At 39.4% G+C, this 21146-nt stretch overlaps 1 protein-coding gene across 1 annotated transcript in view; it reads left to right on the forward strand.

Annotated features, from left to right (window-relative positions):
• The window catches only part of itga8 (integrin, alpha 8), a 154880-nt gene that overhangs the window by 6858 nt on the left and 126876 nt on the right, over nt 1–21146 (forward strand). The window contains exons 3-6 of the mRNA XM_036558569.1: nt 7963–8063; nt 9122–9245; nt 12345–12406; nt 16665–16710. Of these exons, the coding sequence (XP_036414462.1) occupies nt 7963–8063; nt 9122–9245; nt 12345–12406; nt 16665–16710 (333 nt within the window). The remainder of the gene's footprint in view (nt 1–7962; nt 8064–9121; nt 9246–12344; nt 12407–16664; nt 16711–21146) is intronic.

The raw sequence follows: 21146 nt of genomic DNA on the forward strand, positions 1-21146 counted from the left end.
ATGTAGATATGGTCGTGTGTTTGGTGAAGCACAGAGAACCTGTTGATGTGATTGTTTTTCCTCTGGTTTATATTAAGCTTATTTCATTTAATAGTCTATTCAGAGGATCTTAACTTATTTATTAGTTATTTATTTACAGTGATGGTTAAGGCTTTGTAGCTGGGTGAGCATCGCTTACTGTGTGTAGATATTCATAATAGATTAATGTCAGCACCTTCTTACACCAACCTGAAGTCAGCTTCTTAATCACCAGCATCTTGTTCGAATTTTCCTGTTCCACCTTAATCGTTGCAGCTTCAGGCACCAGAAAGTGACTGCTGCACCATTTAAGGTGGAACGGGAAAACTCGAACAAGAAACTGGCGAATAGGAAAGCCAACATTAGCTTCGTCCTTCTTACTGTGTTTTGGGGGTTTATTTTATTTTTATGTGTATTAAGATTAGAAGTGATTCACACATTGATGGATTTGCTGATGTGTGTGAGTTTGTGATTCTACTTGCGCTAAACTCTGTTTTTATCGTCAGGTGCAGACTAAATACTTTCCTCCTGGACCAGACGGCTAATTAGCACGATCAGTTATTAAAGTAATAAAAGCTACCAAAAGCAGTCCATGCAGTCTAGATTAATCTGAGGATTATAACAAAACTAATTTGGTGAAAATTGGTTGAGTAATAAGGAAGTTGTGGCTGATTTAATCCTGAGTCTCATCGTCTCTCAGTACAAGTGAATGTGTTCGCAAGCGGATCTTGACCTCTCCAACATGGCGGACGCTCAGACGCATCGCCCCAGATAGAGAACAACAGACAACGTGGCATCATATGTATATCTATGGTTATCGATATGTCATACAGAGTCAGAAACCACTTAAGCAAGTCAAGTTGAGATTACTTAGCAACGACACAGTTTGAGTGATGAATTAGGTCTGCAGTTTGGTTCACATAAGCTTCTATTACTTGTTAGCAACCTTAGCAACAAAACTAGAGAAGAAAATGTCAAACATGGCTGTATTTCGTCTGGCAGAATTTGTGGTAAATTGTGTGATTTTCCGATTTTAAGTTTGATTTTGATTTTAAACCATAAATAAAGATTTTGCTCAGGACTTTTAATTCGTTACTCGGTCTTCTTCTTTATAACATCTGTTGACAGAATGTGCGATGAAGCTTTGCGCAACGGAGTTTCAGAATCAAACACAAAAGCAACTCAGAAGGTTTAGGATTGCTGTGAAGTCACGTTTTAAATCGCTCCTGTCATGTGGGAAGCAGATGCCAGCAGAGCTTCAGGGCATGTGCTGCGTTGTGGTTTCTGCATTGCTTTGCACGCCTTGCCAGACTCGGGCCTGGGACTGCTAGTATAGAGGGTGTTGTATAGGGAGACTCAGGACACACTGTCTTTTTACACATGTTTGTGTCCGGCATGCTACGTCTGAAACGTCAAAGTGAAGGTTTCATTTGAGCGTAAAGTGTGGCAGTTTGTGGATTGTGGCGCTGTGCATGGGAAATCCCGTAGGGGGAGCTCTAGCAAATGAATCTGCTGTTGACCTGCACTTTTAGGCCATAGCCTACCTATTTAGATGCCGGAATAGAATTACAGTCTGTCATCTGGCCTGAATCTCAGGTGTGATTGGTGTGTGGGGGTGGATTAATCCATAAAGACTGTTCAAAGGAAAAAGAGAACCATGTGTACCTTCACTTCTTTTAACAGCAGTAGAGCACTTGATTTATAGGTTGTGCCTTAGGTATAGGAAAAATGGAACGTTCTTGCTTCTGTTTTGTGTTTAAAATGAGAAAAGGAGAGGATGTGTGTGTGTTATAGACCGTAAAGAGAAGCAGCAAAACACACTCCAAAAATGACAAGTGGCAAGTGGTCTTAAATCTAATCAACAGATCAACAAATAAGAGTATTTCACTTATTTCTGGACATTTTTGACTTGTTTAGGTGTTTTGAGTAAGTTATCTGCCAGTATAGTGAGATAACTTTACTTTATTGTGAAAGAACTAACAAAAAAAGTCCAAAAATAAGTTTAATAATCTTGTTCTAAGCAACAACAATGACAAAATGAAAAATATTTAAAGTTTTACTTGCCAGTATTTCATTTTTTTTGTAGTGCATAGAGATGAAAGTACTGGTGGGTCTTTATACTGAAGCGATTAGTCATTAATTGTGTAAAAAAGTTGACAATTCATTTAAAAGAGTTGTTTACTTGCTCTTTTGTTGTTTAATGCACTGTAGTAAGTGTACGGGTGATACGGCTTCTTTTGTTTTGTTGCACCATAAAAGACTGAGGTGGTCCCCCTGCTGAGCTTGGGACTTTAGCAGCTTGGGATTTGGATGAAAAACCACTTTGCTCACCCCAGCATGCAAGCCAGCTTACTTTAGCTTGCTATGAAACATTAGCTACTTGGAGACCACTTGAGCAAAACAGAGTAGGGTAAAATTTAGCTACATAGACAGCAAACATACTTCCATAAAGTAGTCATAGAAAAATCAGCTTAATTTGGAGGCTACTTCATGTAGCAGATATAGCAGATATAAGATCCAGGGCTAATGGTTTTCAAGAGGGTAGTTTCTGGGCAATGCATAGTTAGGGAAGAAGTTAGCTGAACAGACAGTTTGTGTAGGTGATTGATTTCTATATTGATATTACACCTTAATCGATCAACGTATGAAATTATCAATGTATGAAATAAGGTCTTAAAGAAAAGCTGGTCATAATTTGAGAGACTATCAACGCAGCTAAACAGCTTAAATATGAAAACATCAGAGTGGTCCAGTTTAGTTAGTCTAAAGATTGATCTATCAGTGTTTTGTGAGGTCACTACCGATTGCCAGTTGTCCCCACATGATCAGCACGTGTCGATTCTTATCCGGGGCGGGTCAGGATGACGCGACACTTACCTAAACAAGCAAAAAGGCCAAACAAAAATTGATTTAGAAGGCCTAACATTATAAGGAACTCATATGAATTCAGTGGAGTCTTACAAATTCATGGTTTCTATGCATTTTCAATGCATTTTCAGACGCAAGTAGCAATAAGTTAAGCGATTAAACACTTACCTGTGCACTCCATGAAACGGCTGCCTCTGGTAGTTAAACAGTTGAAATGTGACCGGATTGTCCTATATCCAGTCTTCTGGGTTAGGGTTAGGGCTAGGTCTGCTTTCTTTGAGTGTTTCCTTGAGTTCAGTCGCTTATTGTCGGGGTCGTGTTATCCGTCTTTGCTAGTTCTGCTAACTTCTGATGCTCGCTATACTCAGTTGGAGGTTGTAATCTGAAGTGTCGTTTCTCATGAATGGTGTTAAAAGTTAAAATGGTGTTTACTTTGCTTCCCCCGATGAGTCATGTCAGTTTTTTGCAAGTAATATTGGATTGGTGCGAGTTAGGGATTGTAAAAAACGTACAAAATGTTTTCTTTTACATTGCAAGATATGGCACACACTCACTGTCGGCCAGTTTACAGGAATTTCGACTGATCTCTGATTTATATTTAGGCCAAAATATTGCCCAAATCTCATATATAGTCGATCGTTCATCCCTAATTCAGTCACCACAACAGATTTTATTGTGTGGCGACATGAGAGGATAACCTGAAAGAAAATGACAGAACGGTTCGACTTGTTGATTCACACATCTTCTAAGCCGCTTCTCCTTCTGGATCACGGGAGCATATCTCAGCAGTCATTGGGTGGAAGGCAGGATACACCCTGGACAGGTCACCAGTCCATCGCAGGGCAGACAGACAGACATATACATTCACTCACACACATGGGCAATTTAGCATGTCCAACCGGCCTGACTGCATGTCTTTGGGAGACACAGGGAGAACATACAAACTCCACACAGGAAGGACCCTGGCCCTCCTTGCTGTGAGGCGACAGCGCTATCCACTGCGCCACCTTGTTGATTCATTGAACAATAATTTCTAAAAATAATCAATTCTAGAAATAATAGTTTGACTCTAGAAAGTCAGATGGACAAACAACTGGATAACCGAAGAGACACAGGTCAGGAAGGTTAAAAGAGCTGTGACCACATGGGATATCAGAGCCACTGACCATGGAGTGGTGTCTACTTTTTTGTTTGACATTGGAAAAAACCCTTCATCCCCCAGGCCTTCAACCCAGAGTACACTCACACACACACACACACACACACACACACACACACACAGTATCAGATTCATTAGTCATGTTGTTTTCGTCACAGTCGGCCTTTGACCCCACTGGGTAGCCCGACTGGTGACTTTGATGAATGGCTAATGCAATCAAGACAAATTCATTAGATACACCAAAAACTACCACATACCTGGAGTCATCATACAGATGGGTCTGCATCTTCTAGAGTTACGCCATCCTTCAGCAGACACATTCCACAGCCCTGAGATTGACTATTAAAGACGAAGGAAAATAGACTCTCCATCATTTCCACAGTTTGTGTGTCTAGTTCTCAGTCATTATGTTACCTTTCCCACTTCTAATGTATCTGTGCTCATAAAGGTCTCAGAGTGATGATTTGGGATACGTTTTTGCACCATATGTTACTGAGCGCAATTATGTGGACACTTTGTAAACAGTCCTGGATCTGAGAAGGTTTACACATATGGACGCTAATGGAGCCTCGTATTGAGCGCGCTTCACTGTGGTTTATTTGAAGGACCTGAGGTTATTAATGAGGCTGCCATGTCTCATTACAGCACGATTAAGAGATCATATTGATCGCCTCGCAGGTTTGCTGCTATCTGCAGGTGAGAAAATACAGCACTGAGGCCTGAAAGCCTTTTTTTGGGTTTATACTCAATTGTACCTCATAGCTAGGTCTCTTAATGTCACACGATGCTGTCAGTCTGGGAGGGTAAAGGTTAGCATGTGCTTCCTTTGTGACATATGAAGGCCACTATCTTTTTAAGCTGATACTAATGCTAATGCTAACACACCCACAGTGGCTAACATCGCACTGGGTGATCGTGGGAGATGGAGGGCCGTACTACCCGCCCAGAGAGAGCGAGGCTAGTTATGCTGTCTTAGACTCCTGACCATGGATGGCTATGGCATCGCCAGGGAGTGAACCCATGATCTGCTGATGAGAGGGCCAGTGCTAAGACAGTTAGGTGCTAAATTTGCATGGTTTCCTCCTAGTGTAGTCGGTCAGTCAAGACATTTGGGGTCTGAAGTTTGCTTCTTTAGCTTTGAACTGGAGCTACAAGGCTAATGTTGCTTACAAGTCATGGAAACTAATGCGTAGCCAATTAGAATCATGAAAACTGCAGGCCTAAATCATAACATATTTGCCATATGAAAAAGTCATCTTAAATATACTTGCTTTTGTGTTTTTTTGTATGAAATACTGTCTATAAACTTAGAAAGGTGTAGGTAAAACTTTTTAAACTTTTGTCTTATTACATTATGTAGCTTTTTTTTTGTTTTTCTTCGGACAGCTGATGACTTTTTGCGAAATGTAGTAGATTTTTATTTAATCACAGGCCTTCCTGCTGCTTCCTTTTTCACATGTATATCACATGTTGAAGCTGGCTTCTGAAGCCCTCTCAAAGGGTGTTTATAATCCAGTATTCATGTACAGCGACTTTAAACACAATCAACAGGAGGTTGCAATTTCTTTTCCATAAATAAAACCGGTTTAGATATCATGATAAAATATTATTGTTGTCATATGGCAACAGAATGTGAATCTGCAGTACATGCAGTGGGACTAAATTAAAACATTTCCATTGCTGTGTATTGCTTCGTTGTCAGTTTTATGTATTGCTGATTACAGTTCTAGCACTGCACGTTGTTGCCATATGGCAACAAAATTCAAAACACCCCCCCCAAAAATAAAAAATGTATTATTTATGCTGTTTCAAATAAGAAAAATCACATTTTTCATACATGTCTTATAATTCATGCGGTAAAGGCTTAAAGAAACTATGCTTTTTAATGAATTCCTGATCTTTATTTATTGTTTATGCCATTTGTCAAGGAGAAATAAGACAGCGTAATGAATTTTACTAATGTAGGAGGTATTGTAATCATTAGGAGTCGCATGCGTGGTCTTTGTCAGCGTTGGATGGCAGTCTTGATGTTTTGGGAAACAAGAGCCTGTAGTTTACGAGCGTTTCACGGTTTTGTTTATTGCAGTGTAGCTCAGACATTTTCCACACTTAGATGTCCAGATGCCACAACCACGTTGCATTTGAACATTTTTGTGGCATTATTACACCATAAGCACAAAGGGCTGCATGGTGTATCATTTGTTTATTGTTATTGCAATGTTACACTGATACTGGAGAGGGCTGACATATGCAACCAAGCCCTTTAATAAATAGTATAAATAGTTCAGTGATCATTATCAGATGCTCCCCATAAGTGTTTCTGTAAGTGTTTTGATGTAGCAAGGCATTCATGTAATTTAACAACAGGAAATAATTTTAATCAAAATAAAAAAATCTGAAATTAATTATTACAATGAAGGTCACATTGCAATTGCAGTATGTAGCAATGAATCATGTTATGGAACCTGGACGTTGTTTTGAATGGAAATGGAAATGAGGCTATGACACCACGTTAAGCAATACTGCATTAAAGAGACAATGAACCAGATAATGGTTCTAATTAGAATAACATAATTATTGACTATTGGACTGTATGTTAAAAATGAAACAAATTAAAATAAGAGACTGATAAGATAAGAGGATGAGGGAGGGTGAGAAATGCCTTGTTTACAGTAAAATGTGTCCAGTATCTTGTAGAGGCTGACCAAGATATTGTTTGGCTTTTAACCCTCTTTTGCACAATGTTGCCTCAGGGCAACAAACCCATTTTCCTCACATTAAAATAACATTATCCATATTTAAAGACAAAGACAGGGTTAACAATAAAGGGAACAGTTTGAGTAAGTCAAAAAAAGCATGTTCCTGGTCTTACTATCTCTTAGTGGGCACTTTTAAACCTCTTTTTTTAACATTCAGTATAATTTTTTTTTTGTTATGAGAATTTGCAGAAAGATATTTGTTGCCTAGAAGCAACAATGTGTGACAGTGGAATTAATTTACCAATCACAAGCCAGGTTTCAACACTTCAGGGAACACACCTCTATATCATTTCTTCCCATTGTCGCACAATGTTGCCTCAAGGCAACATACCCCAAAATGACCCCTGCACACATTATTAAAAAAAATGTTTTGATATTTAATAATCAGGTCCGTTTTATGAAAGAAAAGTGAATCGAATATTATTTTTTAAATTGCTCTCATAACACGTGTAGCAGTATTATTTCTCTTAGTTGCCAGTAGTGCAGCAATAAGTAGCATCTTTTTTTCCTCATTGTGGCTCTACTGGGATTCAAACCCACAACCTCCTGGGGACAGAGTGAAACTTGCCAGTTGGGAGCTCGAAAAATAACAATAACGTAATAAAAGGAAACCAAACCAACCTGCACCAACCACCCCCAGTGCTACAATATTAATAGGGCTGCAACAAATTAGATTAAATGTGATACATTTGATAGTAAAAATACAAACCTGAGTTGAGGCAGGATGTGAAATGCTAAGAAAAACAGAAAGCAGTGAACAATAGATCCTCCTACCTTCATGATACATCATCAGAAGGGAGGAGGATGTGTTTAAACAGACAAATCTCACTCTGGAGACCACTGGGCACTGCAGTAGGGGGCGAGTAGGCATGTTTACAACAGATGTACTGATACATTTTTCATTTTGGCCAGTGTTCCTTTAAGCTCAGGAACCAAATGGAAACCTGTCTTTTATTTTTTCAATAAAAAACTGTATTTTTTATAAAAATGCTCCCAAAATGTCAACAATTCAAGTTTATCCTGTGGCACCTGGTCCTCACAAAGAGCTCAATACATGGCTACATACACAAGGATACATGTAGCTTTAGTCTTGCATTATATTCAGTGTGTCTTACATTCATTCATTCACTCATTTGTTCGATTCACTCTCTCTTTCAGATAACCGGATGATTAAGGTGAATGGAACGAGAGAGCCTTTGGAGTTTAAGTCCCATCAATGGTTTGGAGCCACGGTCCGAACACACAGGGGCAAAGTTGTGGTGAGTCCTTCTGGGAAATGTAGTCATGTGAATGTCTGTTAGAAGAGTTGCTGGTCGTTCTGATGAAAGTGTAGCGGGAGTGGTGAGTCATGTGTCCCCTCGACGGAAAAAAGCAAGATGGGTTTGTAATGTTTATCTTTCCATCAGCATGAATTGAGAGGCTGATCTGTGGGAAACATAGTCCTGTCTGACATTATGGGGCACGTGGTCTGATCTGTCGGATCTGGAGTTGGATGGCAGATGTAGTTCTGCGGTTAGAGGGGATATAATCACTGATAGGAAATCGAATTTTGCATACTGCGGGAATGTTGTTCTGTTTTCGAGCTATTAATGATGATGATGATGATGATGATGGCTTCCTGGAAAAATGAGCTTGTGGTTGACTTTTTAGAGAGACACTGGTGTTTCATATACAAGTTCTATAAAAAAAGCCCATAACTAAATGCTTCAGTCGTAAAGCGACTGATTGGCAGGAGCGCTTGCTTGTGTATACGTTACCTTGTGTTATATCATAACATGTACAGCACACTCTAGAATTATTGGTTTGTTTATTAGTTTTTATCAATAAATCAATCAACCTTTATTTAAACTCGGAGTACATTGAGGGAGACCCTCGTTTACAATATAGCCGAGCCAATACAAAGATCAGGGATTGAGAATTTAAATGGTAAAAACATAACATATGCTGAAAAGTAATAATAATCATAGTAGTGAATATATATATATATATATATATATGTGGAATTATTAATGCTAATGGCTTGGCTAGTAGGTTTTCCCATCATGCTAAGATGCAGTTTGTAGGGCTTTATCCTAATGATTGTTACGATGAGTTCATGTGTTTGACAGAGATGGGTGTGGTTATTTAAATGTGTACAGATATTTGAACTGAAGTGTTTGTTTACTTAATTGAGTATCAGAATAAAGCATGTGCAACTTTTCTGGCCAAAAATGTTTGCTCAGCATGCTCTGGCTTTAGATCCTTACCTTGTATTATTATTGCAAGCTTACCGTTGCTTTACTCGTGTGTGCTTGTGTGTTTCTCTGTGTGTCCGCAGGCCTGCGCTCCTCTGTATCACTGGAGGACAGTGAAGATGAGCAGTGAGATGGATCCAGTGGGAACCTGCTATGTTGCTGTGCAGAACTTCAGCGCGTATGCAGAATATTCCCCCTGCAGAACCAGTGAGTGTATACACACGCTCTTCCTTTTCTGTGCGCTGTAGTCTTAGGGTGCTGTTCCTGCTTCTCGCCTGAACGCCGTCAGTTACACACTGCTCATTCTCTCCTTTGCCCAAGAGAAGCCACAAACACAGTGACTCATTCATATACTGCACTGCTGGGCCATCATGTGCCCTGCTGTAAACAACGATCAAAGCAGGGGGTGGATGTTTATTCTGGTGCAATTTCCTGCCTGGCTTCTGTGCTTTGATGATTCTGTCCTGATATGAGAAATGGGAAGATTTGTACTGTGAAATCTTAATGAGATCAGAAAAGTTTTCCTACTTAGGTGTAATAGAACACAATGCTTTAATACCTAAAGCTGCATCCAGCGGTGTGAAAATTCTAAGTTATGCCCTCAATTCTTGCACCAAATAAAATTCACCGGCTGTTTTCAAACATAATCCCCCCTCAAGCATTGTCGGCAGGTCATGAGTTCTATTCCCAGAGATGCCACAGCCATCCGTGGCCTCACTCTCCAACCAGCCAATAAACTCACGGAAAAACGTGTGACGTAAGCATAATGTAAAACTCAAACTTCATGCCCTGGCGAAAACATCGCGGCACTTTACCTGAAAATATAAGCATATATCATTGAAAAGATGAAGAGTATTTAAATGCTTCATTTTGTCAAGCATGTATTTGGTTTCAGCGTTGCTCCAAAAGTGTTTTGCTGCATCTCGCGGCGACGCTGCTCGCTTATTTCCGGTACCGCAGTCTGTTTTCACACATGTGCAGCCTGAGAATTCCGAAAGAAATCAGAGTAAGAGTTTACATGCACTGAGAAATCTGATTAGTGAACTAAAACCCAGCTCTCTTAATCAGATTTCTAGACGTTACTCCGATCTAATAAATCAGAGTCAGAGTCATGCTGTTTACATGACCAGAATAAGCAGATAAGCAGAAGTCCGATGATCGGATTATTGAGTGCATGTAAACGCACTCATTGTCGGGAAGTTATGAGTTCTATTCCCAGAGATGCCACAGACATCCGTGGTTGGGAGTCCAAGAGAACATAATTGGCCTCGCTCTCTCTCTCTCTGGGTGGGTAGGATGGTGTTCCTTCTCCCCTCATCACCCAATGAGATGCCAGCCAATGCTGGAACATCAAAATCATGCTAGACTTTACTGTCCCAGCTTGGTAGCATCGTGTGATAAGGGTAGGCCTCGCTAACAGATAGGAACTGGTTAAATTGGAAGGAAAAAAATGGTGAAAAAAAATCCCTTTTTTTGGGATGTACACACTTTTTTGTGTATATTTCCGTTAAAAGTCTAAAAGTAATCTTAAAGTGTACTTTTAAAAATACTTCTGAATTGCAGCAAAATAATGAAATTAAATTTCAGGATGTCATGATGCACTGAATTGTTTCCTAAAGAATCATAATCCACTCAAAACTTTGTGTGGGCAGAGATTTACACCCCTGTCCGGCAGTATTTGTATGTGTGAGTGATGTGAATGCTTGCCAATAGACTTCACTCAAGCACTTTATAAATAACATATAACATCTTTAGCAGCTACTTAGTTCTACCATAGCAGAGCGCCTTTGACAGTGAGGGTGTGTAATGACTTTGGAAAGGGAATTAGTGGGAGGTATATGAGCCTCTAATGGCTAAATAGACCTCTCCACTTTCTGACAAACAGTATGAAGCACCAGCCGTCCGCTGGCAGGCCGCTGAAGCAGCAGTGCCAAAGCAGAGAGGCATGATGTTCACTGTTGACATTAACCAGCTCTGGAGCTTTACTGGAACTTTAAACACTCACTCACAGGCTGGTCACCGGCACATTTAAATTACACTAACATGACCTTAAGTTTTACGTTACATTAACTCCTAACTCTTCTTTACATTGGATTAGTAGTTCAAATATTCCAGCTGTCGTTTTATCAGAAACACCTACTTTCTATTTCTGCTCACTGGCCACTTTATTAGAAACACCTACCTTGTACTTTCGCTCACTGGCCACTTTATTAGAAACACCTACCTTGTATTTCTGCTCACTGGCCAGTTTATTAGAAACACCTACCTTGTACTTTTGCTCACTGGCCATTTTATTGGAAACACCTACCTTGTACTTGAACTCACTGGCCACACCTACCTTGTACTTCAACTCTCTGGCCACTTTATTAGAAACACCTACCTTGTATTTCCACTCAGTGGCCAGTTTATTAGAAACACCTACCTTGTACTTCCACTCACTGGCCACTTTATTAGAAACACCTTGTATTTCTGTTCACTGGCCACTTTATTAGAAACACCTACCTTGTACTTCTGCTCACTGGCCACTTTATTAGAAACAATTACCTTGTACTTCTGCTTGGTGGCCACTTTATTGGAAACCCCTACCTTGTACTTCAGCTCACTGGCTACTTTATTAGAAACACCTACCTTGTACTTGAACTCACTGGCCAGTTTATTAGAAACACCTACCTTGTACTTCAACTCACTGGCCAGTTTATTAGAAACACCTACCTTGTACTTAAACTCTCTGGCCACATTACTATGCTACTATATATGTGCGCATTTATGGACCACATCTGTTGTCATTCACAATGTGTCAGCTGCACTCTACCTCATTTGTGATTGGCTGACCACATGACTACTGCCAGATATTATTTGTGTGTTAGACCATTCTTAGCACAGAAATGACACTGACATGGTAGTGTGTGTGACACTGTGTGTGGAGCGGCACATGAGTGTATCAAGAGCGGTTCTGTGGTCCAAAACTGATCTGACTATTAGTAAAGGAGTGCAGCAGGAGAGTCCAGCACACTGTTTCTGCTCAAACAAGCTAATCTTGGTACATCACTGCTAAGTTGAATTAGGTGTGTTTGAGCGAGGAAATCACCAAACTGTGCTGGACACCAGCCATCAAGGAGAGAAACTGGACACCCTTGGCCTAGAAGATGGCTAACAAATTGTGCATGAACAGATGGGCTGCAGTCTCTTACTGTACAGCAGCAAGATAGAGCTGCAAGGTAGGGGTTTCTAGTAAAATGGCCAAGGACTGTATGTGTTTCATTGATATTCCGAATGTACTAAATGGTGCTGCTGCTTCCTGTGTAGATAATCCGGACCCTGAGGGACAGGGCTTCTGTCAGGCTGGCTTCAGTGTGGACTTCACCAAGGTAACAGCTCTCTTCATGTTTTATGCGTTTGTGCGTGACATGCAATCGTCCTCCTCTTTCTACTAGAAAAGGCCTCCCTCATCCTTCCTCTCCACCCGTCTGTGTTGTGAGATTTGAAGAGGGTGACACTGAAGAGGGTGAAAATGGGGTTAGGGAGGGAAAGAGAGCGAGTGACATTCAGAGAGAGCAAGAGGGAGAGAGAGAGAAGGTTGCATCTGGAGATGGATGTCATGCTGAACTCTGACCTCTCCTTCAGAACATAACAGAGGGAGCTGCAGGAAGAGGCCTGCTTCCCTTAAAGCTCTCTCTCTCTTTTTCTCTCTCTCTCTCTCTCTCTCTCTTTCTCTCTGTCTTTCTCTCTCTTTCTCTCTCTCTCTCTTTCTCTCTTTCTTTCTCTTTCTCTCTCTCTCTCTCTCTCTCTCTCTCTCTCTCTCTCTCTCTTTCTCTCTCTCTGGCTCTCTCTGGCTCTCTCTCGCTCTCTCTCGCTCTCTCTTTCTCTCTCTTTCTTTCTCACACAATGTTCGTTATTTCCACATTCATTAGGGAGGGGTATAAAACTTGGAACTGGCCGAAAATGTTGATTCAAAAATGGATCATTTTGGTCGGATTTAGAATTCTTTTTAAAACTTTTCCCTATCATGAAATACTTGTGTGTCCCTCCCGGCTTGGATGAGCGCACATAACAGGCGCACTAACGTCCACTTCAAAGCTTTCGCTTTGCCTTTAGCGCTTCATTTGACACCATGCGCTTATTTAATTATGTTATTTTTCGCCACAGCAAAAAAAAAAGTTTTTCAAATGTAAACATACATTCGGTTCACATCCCAAGATGTTGATCCAGTCAGTTTGCAAGTTTATAGATGCTTTTTATAGATTTTATAGAAACTGAAATGTTAGTTTGAAATATGGAGAGTATAAGCTCCTGAATAGGGGATAATATAAGGCATGAAGCTTAAGTGCGGTGTTTCATCTTTTCCGTTTTATTGACAAGTAAAACCAGCGAGAGCGCCTCCTTCTGGTCTATGAACTTTTGTATAGTATTCATCATGCCCTGATAATCAAAACCAAATCTTGAGCTTCTTTTTTTTATAGAAAACAGTATTTAGTACTGGTTTAAGGACCTATTAAAACATTTCTAATACATTTCTATAGAAATGCAAATTATTCTGCATTTCCCAGTATAAAATATAAAGCTTTCAGTTGCATGAAGATTCCTAGGATACAAATTAACTGAATATAAATGAGCTCTTAAATAATTACAGGTGCCTAATTGTGGAATCAACCAAGATCACACTGTGATTTTCAAAAGGTGGGACCAATTTTGCAAAAAAACATCACTAGGCTTTCTGGAAATCCTAAATATCCTAAATCCCTATGTACGTAGTAGCCTGACCAATGTGTTTCAGTCAGTTTCAAGAATTGGAAAACAGCAGCAGCTCTAATCCCGGGCTCCTTCTGAACTGCTAGGTCAAATATGTGTTGATTTGTCGGTTACAAGCTTCAAACAGCCAAAAATGTTCATGTGAATCGCTGTTAGCTCAATGCTAATACACCACTAGAAGTCGTGCTAGCACAGATTAGCATTATCATAGGTATTTTTTGCCTAATTTTTGAGCGAGTTTTCACTTTTATGGCCCGACCTTAAGGCCTGCCTCTAAAGGCCACCACACACCAGACGTGCCACGCAGCATCCAAACGCTAGTCGACTCCCAGCACTGTTCAGAATGTACCTTAGCGCACTGCTCAGCATTTTCCTTTACCGTGTTAAATCAAAGCCAAAGTGAGACCTTGAAAAGCCATATTGTATCACTGAGAAACACAGTCATTCTAAAATCAACACTTGACAAAGGCTAATTCCCTGTCGACACAGCTAATGTTTCTAGCCACTAGCCTGGTCATTTTTAGCCTCAGATCTTGTAACTCAAAAAAAAAGAGTTTGTGAAGAGTTAGCTGACGCCAAACGAGGTGAATTCATAAATGATTTTGAAAGTTTTATTCCTTTAAATGTAAACAAGAGTATAAAAATGAACTTGAGCTTGACGTTTCACACCGCGCTCACTGTGTGGTATAGCTGTGTATCTGCTATGTGATGCTGTTGATCATGTTGGTGTACATCTCTTCTGTCATTCAGTATTCCATGTGTGTCAGCACTAACCTACACCAGATGCACAGACACACACGGTTTTAAGCATTTGCACATAAATTATGTCAGTGTTTACACCCCATCCCTCACAGGCCAGTCAGCAGCAGTGACACCCAGTTAGACTGTGCCCACATGCATGCACAACTTTAAATCACTCTTTTCCCATAACAGACACACACACACACACACCCACACACACACACACACACACACACACACACACACACAGTTGTGACTTATTCCCCTCAAGCAAAACACATTTTGCCAGTTGGTTCAAGAGCACAGTAAATACAGTGTGACCCAAGCTATTAATTCAGAATATCTTAGACAATCACATGAAAACATTTGACTGTCCCCAATAAATAAACCCTTAGAAAACCCGTTTAGAAAAGAATGACCACATCACTGTAGCCACATTGCATAGATGGACATGGGTAAAAGCTCATGTGTCTGAGTACTCATGTTGTGTGTATAGCACACTGAAAGCTTTATGTGCACACGATTTTAGTCATTCTGTGAAGGATTGGAACTGGCCCACTTTAAGATGGGACGCATAGGATTAGGCGATATCCACTTGCTTAGCTCCTTGTCATTCTATGAAAACGTCCATTTTCATGTCCCTAACGTTTACAGATATATTCCACTTGAAAAACATGTTAGAGTTACAAATTATTTACATTTTAAAATAAAACAATACGTTATTTTAACAGTTACACCTTCTTGAGCCTCAATTCAGCAATATTGGTTTTTAAATTAATTATCTAGAATTCCAAACATACAAAAATCTAAATAAAACATCAAATCTAGCATGTGCAAAAGTTATGGCACATGATTTATTTATTAATTTATTAAACCTTTTTGAACACGTTAAACTCAGCAAATAAATAGAAATGTTAAATAAAAATGAAAAGTAAATAAAAATGTTTGTTCTCTGCAGATGATGTAATTTTCTCTTTGAAAATCAACAAAATGTCATTTTTTGAGTGTTCAAACTTTTACATACTACTGTACTATGAACTTTCACTATAGGCAATACCATTTACAGTGTCCAGTGTAGTTGTGCTCAAACTAAACCCAAAAATACATGAATTCTTAGAAGCTTCGGGTTGTTTTTATCTTGCTTTACTAAAACAAATTCAAAGAAGTAATCAATTGCATAGTCAAATAGTGAATTATATTTCCATTTCTTTTCTTATTGACAGGTTTAGGTATGTACATTTGACTGTTTTATGTCTCTCAGTGGCAAAAACATGGCAAAAATATAAAGGCAAAACATGCTAATCATTCAGTCCCTTTCATTAAATTCAAATCATCATAAATTGATTAATCGTTGCAATTAAAATTTAACGTTGTACAGAAATAAAGTCAGCATTTACATCTTTTTCTTTAAGAATGAAGTACGTAACTATATTGATTAATGTTGCAATATTTTTACAACATGTTTGGGACAGATTCAGGTGTGGAGAGAAGTAAGTCATTGATTATGATTTGTAGTCAACATCAGTTATTATAATAATATAAACATTGTCATACCACAACATTAATGTCATTTGTATGGGCTGTGGCTGCTTTAGTTTATTTGATTTAGATTTATAGTGGCAATGCTTTCTGTAAATGTGCCAGTTTAGCCAGTTTGGCTAATTTTCAGCTGATCTTCCATGTCGCAGTGGAGGCTTTGATAAGTGGAACGAATGTTTACACTGTTGTAGACACTAATCACCCAAACACTACTCTGATTGGGTAGATGCATTGCAGATAGCAGATTCATTTGCATAAAGTTCAGCTCTGCTCAACTGTTTTAATGCACTGCGTCCCCCAAATTTGGCTTGTTGTGGAACCGAAGCTTTCCTTAGAAAATGAATAGGATTTGTTGTGGTGCTGTGGCAGAGCAATGTAAATGCACAGTCAGACAAAAAGGCTTGAGCTGATTCCCTGTGATGACTGTGACTCTAATAGTTACGTATGGTCAAAGTATGTTTTTTAAGTGTGCTTGTTCTTAGATCAGCTTCCCAAGAATGCTCAGATTTTCTACACTGATATACTCGCAGTGTGGCATTACAAAAGTTCGCCTTTCTCTGGTTCTAATGTCGATTACATCTCTGTCCGCTTTTTCAGGAGGGGACGTTAGTAGTTGGAGGACCGGGCAGCTTCTACTGGCAAGGTAACGCACTTCTCCTCTATTCTTTATACGTCACTCCATCCTCTGAGTGCATTCAATCAGTAACCAGCCTCTGAGACTAAAAGGCTGTGTTACTTGAGCTCTTCTCCGAGGACTTTTAGAATTCACGTCTCAGCCAAGAGAATGGAAACCCCCCTCCTCCACCTGTAGCTTTCGGAGAGCGCGACTGGAAAGGTATTCAATGAAAGAGAGAGAGGTGATGCGTCACCTTCCCACGGGCCTCGTTAGCAGGGAAGTCCAAGTTAACCTCTGCGTGTTCCTGGCTTCATTACTGCCAATAGAGAGCTCTCAATCCTCACCAATGCATTTACTCATTCACAACGAAAGCGTGATTGATTATTACGACTGGCTAGAGGGAACACAGTGGCCAGGCTAAGTGTAGCAAACAGTGGGGGGGTAAATAAACGTCTTTCTATGGTCAGTTGCATTACTGTTGGCTCTGAGTCCATTTGGTAATCATAGGACTTATGCACTAATGACTGGTTGCTAATGGACAATCCCCTGTTTGTCCAGAGCTAATATTTCCACTCAATCCATGATGAAACACATTAGTTTGGAATAAAGAGAAAGATGATGTGTTTCATCTTCTTCTTCTTCTTCTTCTTCTTATTATTATTATTATTATTCATTTTTTTAATTTTATATGATGGTTGCATGCCCTGCGATGGTCTGGCAACCTGTCCAGGGTGTATCCTGCCTTTCGCCCAATGACAGCTGGGATAGGCTCCAGCACCTCACCGCGACCCAGAAGGATAAGCGGTTTAGATGATGTATGTATGTATGTATGTATGTATGATGGTTGCATTTCATGCCTTATTCATCCTGTCCAACAAGCATAGAAAGTTCACCTTGGACCGCCCCTCGGTCTGCCCATCTGTATAATAGCTCTTTTCTCCTGGGTCCCAAAAGAGGTGTAATATTAAGGACTCAAGAGAGAGAGAGCAAAATTTATAACATAACTATGTAGATCGCAATAACAGCAGGCCATCAAAGCAAAACAAATGCTAGCACAAGCAGTTCAAACAGCTGTCACATTAGCTGTTGCTAGTTAGCCACTTTCTAATTAATAAAACCACATTATGAATTTTTATTATTAATATTTTATGAATTATTTTTCCACATAACTCAGATTAACCTAGGACACTGGGTTAACCCTGCGTTTAAAATGTTGTGTGTGGAGCTGCTGGCGAGCAATGTGGGATGAAAAGGGAAGGATTAGGAAGAAATTCAAGCTTTCTAAAGTAAACAAGTCACAATAAGAAACCGTATTTTTAAACACAATAAAAACACAAATGTTGACTTGCTTGCTCATCTGCAAAGACAAAAATTTAAATGTTATTTTAAAAAAAATATTCAAATGTTTCAAAAAAGTTCAAATGAGGAACCTCCAAAAAACAGGTGAATTTTTTTTTCTTTTGGCTACAGTGAAAAAGGTTTAGGCTTACTGATTACCAACAAATAATGATTGGTTAAAGTCAACCTAAAATTGACCTTTATTCATGTCACAGGTCATATTAATCATTATTCACCACATCATATTTAAAAAACAAAATTATTGTTTTCCAGTAATATTCAATCAAAACGTGATGTCTTTTGCCTGCTTTACGTCACCGTGCACCAGGGCAAATAATACTAAAGCTATGCTATGTAAGATTTGGGGATTTGGGGACCTCTCTGGTGGAAATGTGTAATTGCATGCAATATGCGGAAGAACATTTTGTAGCATCAGCTGTGCTTCCAACCTCTTCCCCGAGCAGATGAATCTGATGATTGCGAGTGTGTTGACAGTATGAAAGACGTGTCTTCTGAAGATGTAAGTGAATTATCTAGTCTTGTCCTCATAACTTCAAATCTTCAGTCTGTTGATTTTCCTTTTGAGAACTAAACATCGAACGAAATCTAACTAAATCTAACTCTGACCTTTAAATGACTATTCCAGGCTTTTTAGTTGTGTTTTGTGTTTTGTTTCTCCTCTCAGCTACTTCTTTCAATTTTAACAAAAAAAAAAAAATCAAGTTTTAACCATCATGTTTCATCTTCCACTCCTTCTATACCAACTTATTATCATATGAAAACACTCAGCTAGCCCCTCAGAGACCCTTACCCAATACCGTGTGAAACCGTGTAAAATGCGTCACTGGATGGAAGGAAAATTGTTTACCGACTCGTGTTGGATTTGAGCCTCGTAAGACCATCACATAGGTTGCAAACTTTGACTTATTTCTCCTTCTTAACTGTCAAAGAGGCGTCCTCTATTTTATTCCCTCATCCATGATATGTTGATTGAAATCAGTCAATTGAAATGGGTTTCTTTGATGTAATCGTGTGGTCAGTAATGCAGTTTGGTGGGACTGTTTTATGAGTTTCAAAATTTCAAGTGAATCGTAGGAGACTTTACATTATGCAGTGTAAGTGAAACTGTGCATTTCACGCAACTTGCATGTAAAGCTGGACTAATCGTTGTTAAAGATTTCCCCTCTTCACAGAGCACGAATAGGCTGTTGGTCAAGATTTAATTATAGAAACTAAATGAGGCACAGCAGTGTGATCTGTGCCCTTGTGTGTGTTGTCGTGTGAAAGACGTGTGTGTGTGTGTTTGTTTGCACAGTGATAAATACTGATTGTTGGATAATTGCAGTCATGTGTGTATGAACACATGCATGTAAATGAAGTCATTCACTTAGACCCCCCACATCACTCTTGCTATGGGCATTTAGGCCTCCTGGACGTTGGGGATATGAGGCACCTTCCGCTCTGCTTGTGCAGTGCATAGTTCTGCTTCTGTGGCACTTTGTGTGTCTGTGTGAGAGAGAGACATAGAATATAGAGTTACATTAAAAGGAATGTTCAAAATTGTACAAATTAAAAAAAAAAAACTACTGGGAATGTGTTTGGACAAACGTATAAGAAATATTATCACACTTTGGTGGGTTTTAGGAGTACAGCTGAGCAATATGGCCAAAGGCTATTGTCACAATACTTTTTTAATGTATTTTTTATGACAACTGATAAGTTTTAAAGTGCCAGGTTTCAAAAATACTATCAGAAATAATGAATAAATGATTTGAAAATACCCAGAAAAGCCTACTGTGACATAATTTCATCAAAATAAAAATAGATATTCTCATTTTGTCAGTATTACTGTAGTATTATGTCCTGTAGGAGTATTACTGTAGTATTATGTCCTGTAGGAGTATTACTGTAGCACTGTGTCCTGTAGGAGTATTACTGTAGCACTGTGTCCTGTAGGAGTATTACTGTAGTATTATGTCCTGTAGGAGTATTCCTGTAGCACTGTGTCCTGTAGGAGTATTACTGTAGCACTGTGTCCTGTAGGAGTATTATTGTAGTATTATGTCCTGTAGGAGTATTAATGTAGCACTGTGTCCTGTAGGAGTATTACTGTAGTATTATGTTCTGTAGGAGTATTCCTGTAGCACTGTGTCCTGTAGGAGTATTGCTGTAGTATTATGTCCTGTAGGAGTATTAATGTAGCACTGTGTCCTGTAGGAGTATTACTGTAGTATTATGTCCTGTAGGAGTATTACTGTAGTATTATGTCCTGTAGGAGTATTACTGTAGTATTATGTCCTGTAGGAGTATTGCTGTAGTATTATGTCCTGTAGGAGTATTACTGTAGCACTGTGTCCTGTAGGAGTATTACTGTAGTATTATGTCCTGTAGGAGTATTAATGTAGTATTATGTCCTGTAGGAGTATTAATGTAGCACTGTGTCCTGTAGGAGTATTACTGTAGTAATATGTCCTGTAGGAGTATTACTGTAGTATTATGTCCTGTAGGAGTATTAATGTAGCACTGTGTCCTGTAGGAGTATTGCTGTAGTATTATGTCCTGTAGGAGTATTACTGTAGCACTGTGTCCTGTAGGAGTATTAATGTAGCACTGTGTCCTGTAGGAGTATTACTGTAGTATTATGTCCTGTAGGAGTATTACTGTAGTATTATGTCCTGTAGGAGTATTACTGTAGTATTATGTCCGTAGGAGTATTACTGTAGCACTGTGTCCTGTAGGAATATTATGTCCTGTAGGAGTATTACTGTAGTATTATGTCCTGTAGGAGTATTACTGTAGCACTGTGTCCTGTAGGAGTATTAATGTAGCACTGTGTCCTGTAGGAGTATTACTGTAGTGTTATGTCCTGTAGGAGTATTACTGTAGTATTATGTCCTGTAGGAGTATTGCTGTAGCACTGTGTCCTGTAGGAGTATTACTGTAGCACTGTGTCCTGTAGGAGTATTGCTGTAGTATTATGTCCTGTAGGAGTATTAATGTAGCACTGTGTCCTGTAGGAGTATTGCTGTAGTATTATGTCCTGTAGGAGTATTACTGTAGCACTGTGTCCTGTAGGAGTATTACTGTAGCACTGTGTCCTATAGGAGTATTGCTGTAGTATTATG

The sequence above is a fragment of the Colossoma macropomum genome, unplaced genomic scaffold (genome assembly GCF_904425465.1).
Source record: "Colossoma macropomum unplaced genomic scaffold, Colossoma_macropomum, whole genome shotgun sequence".
Lineage (NCBI taxonomy): Eukaryota > Metazoa > Chordata > Actinopteri > Characiformes > Serrasalmidae > Colossoma > Colossoma macropomum.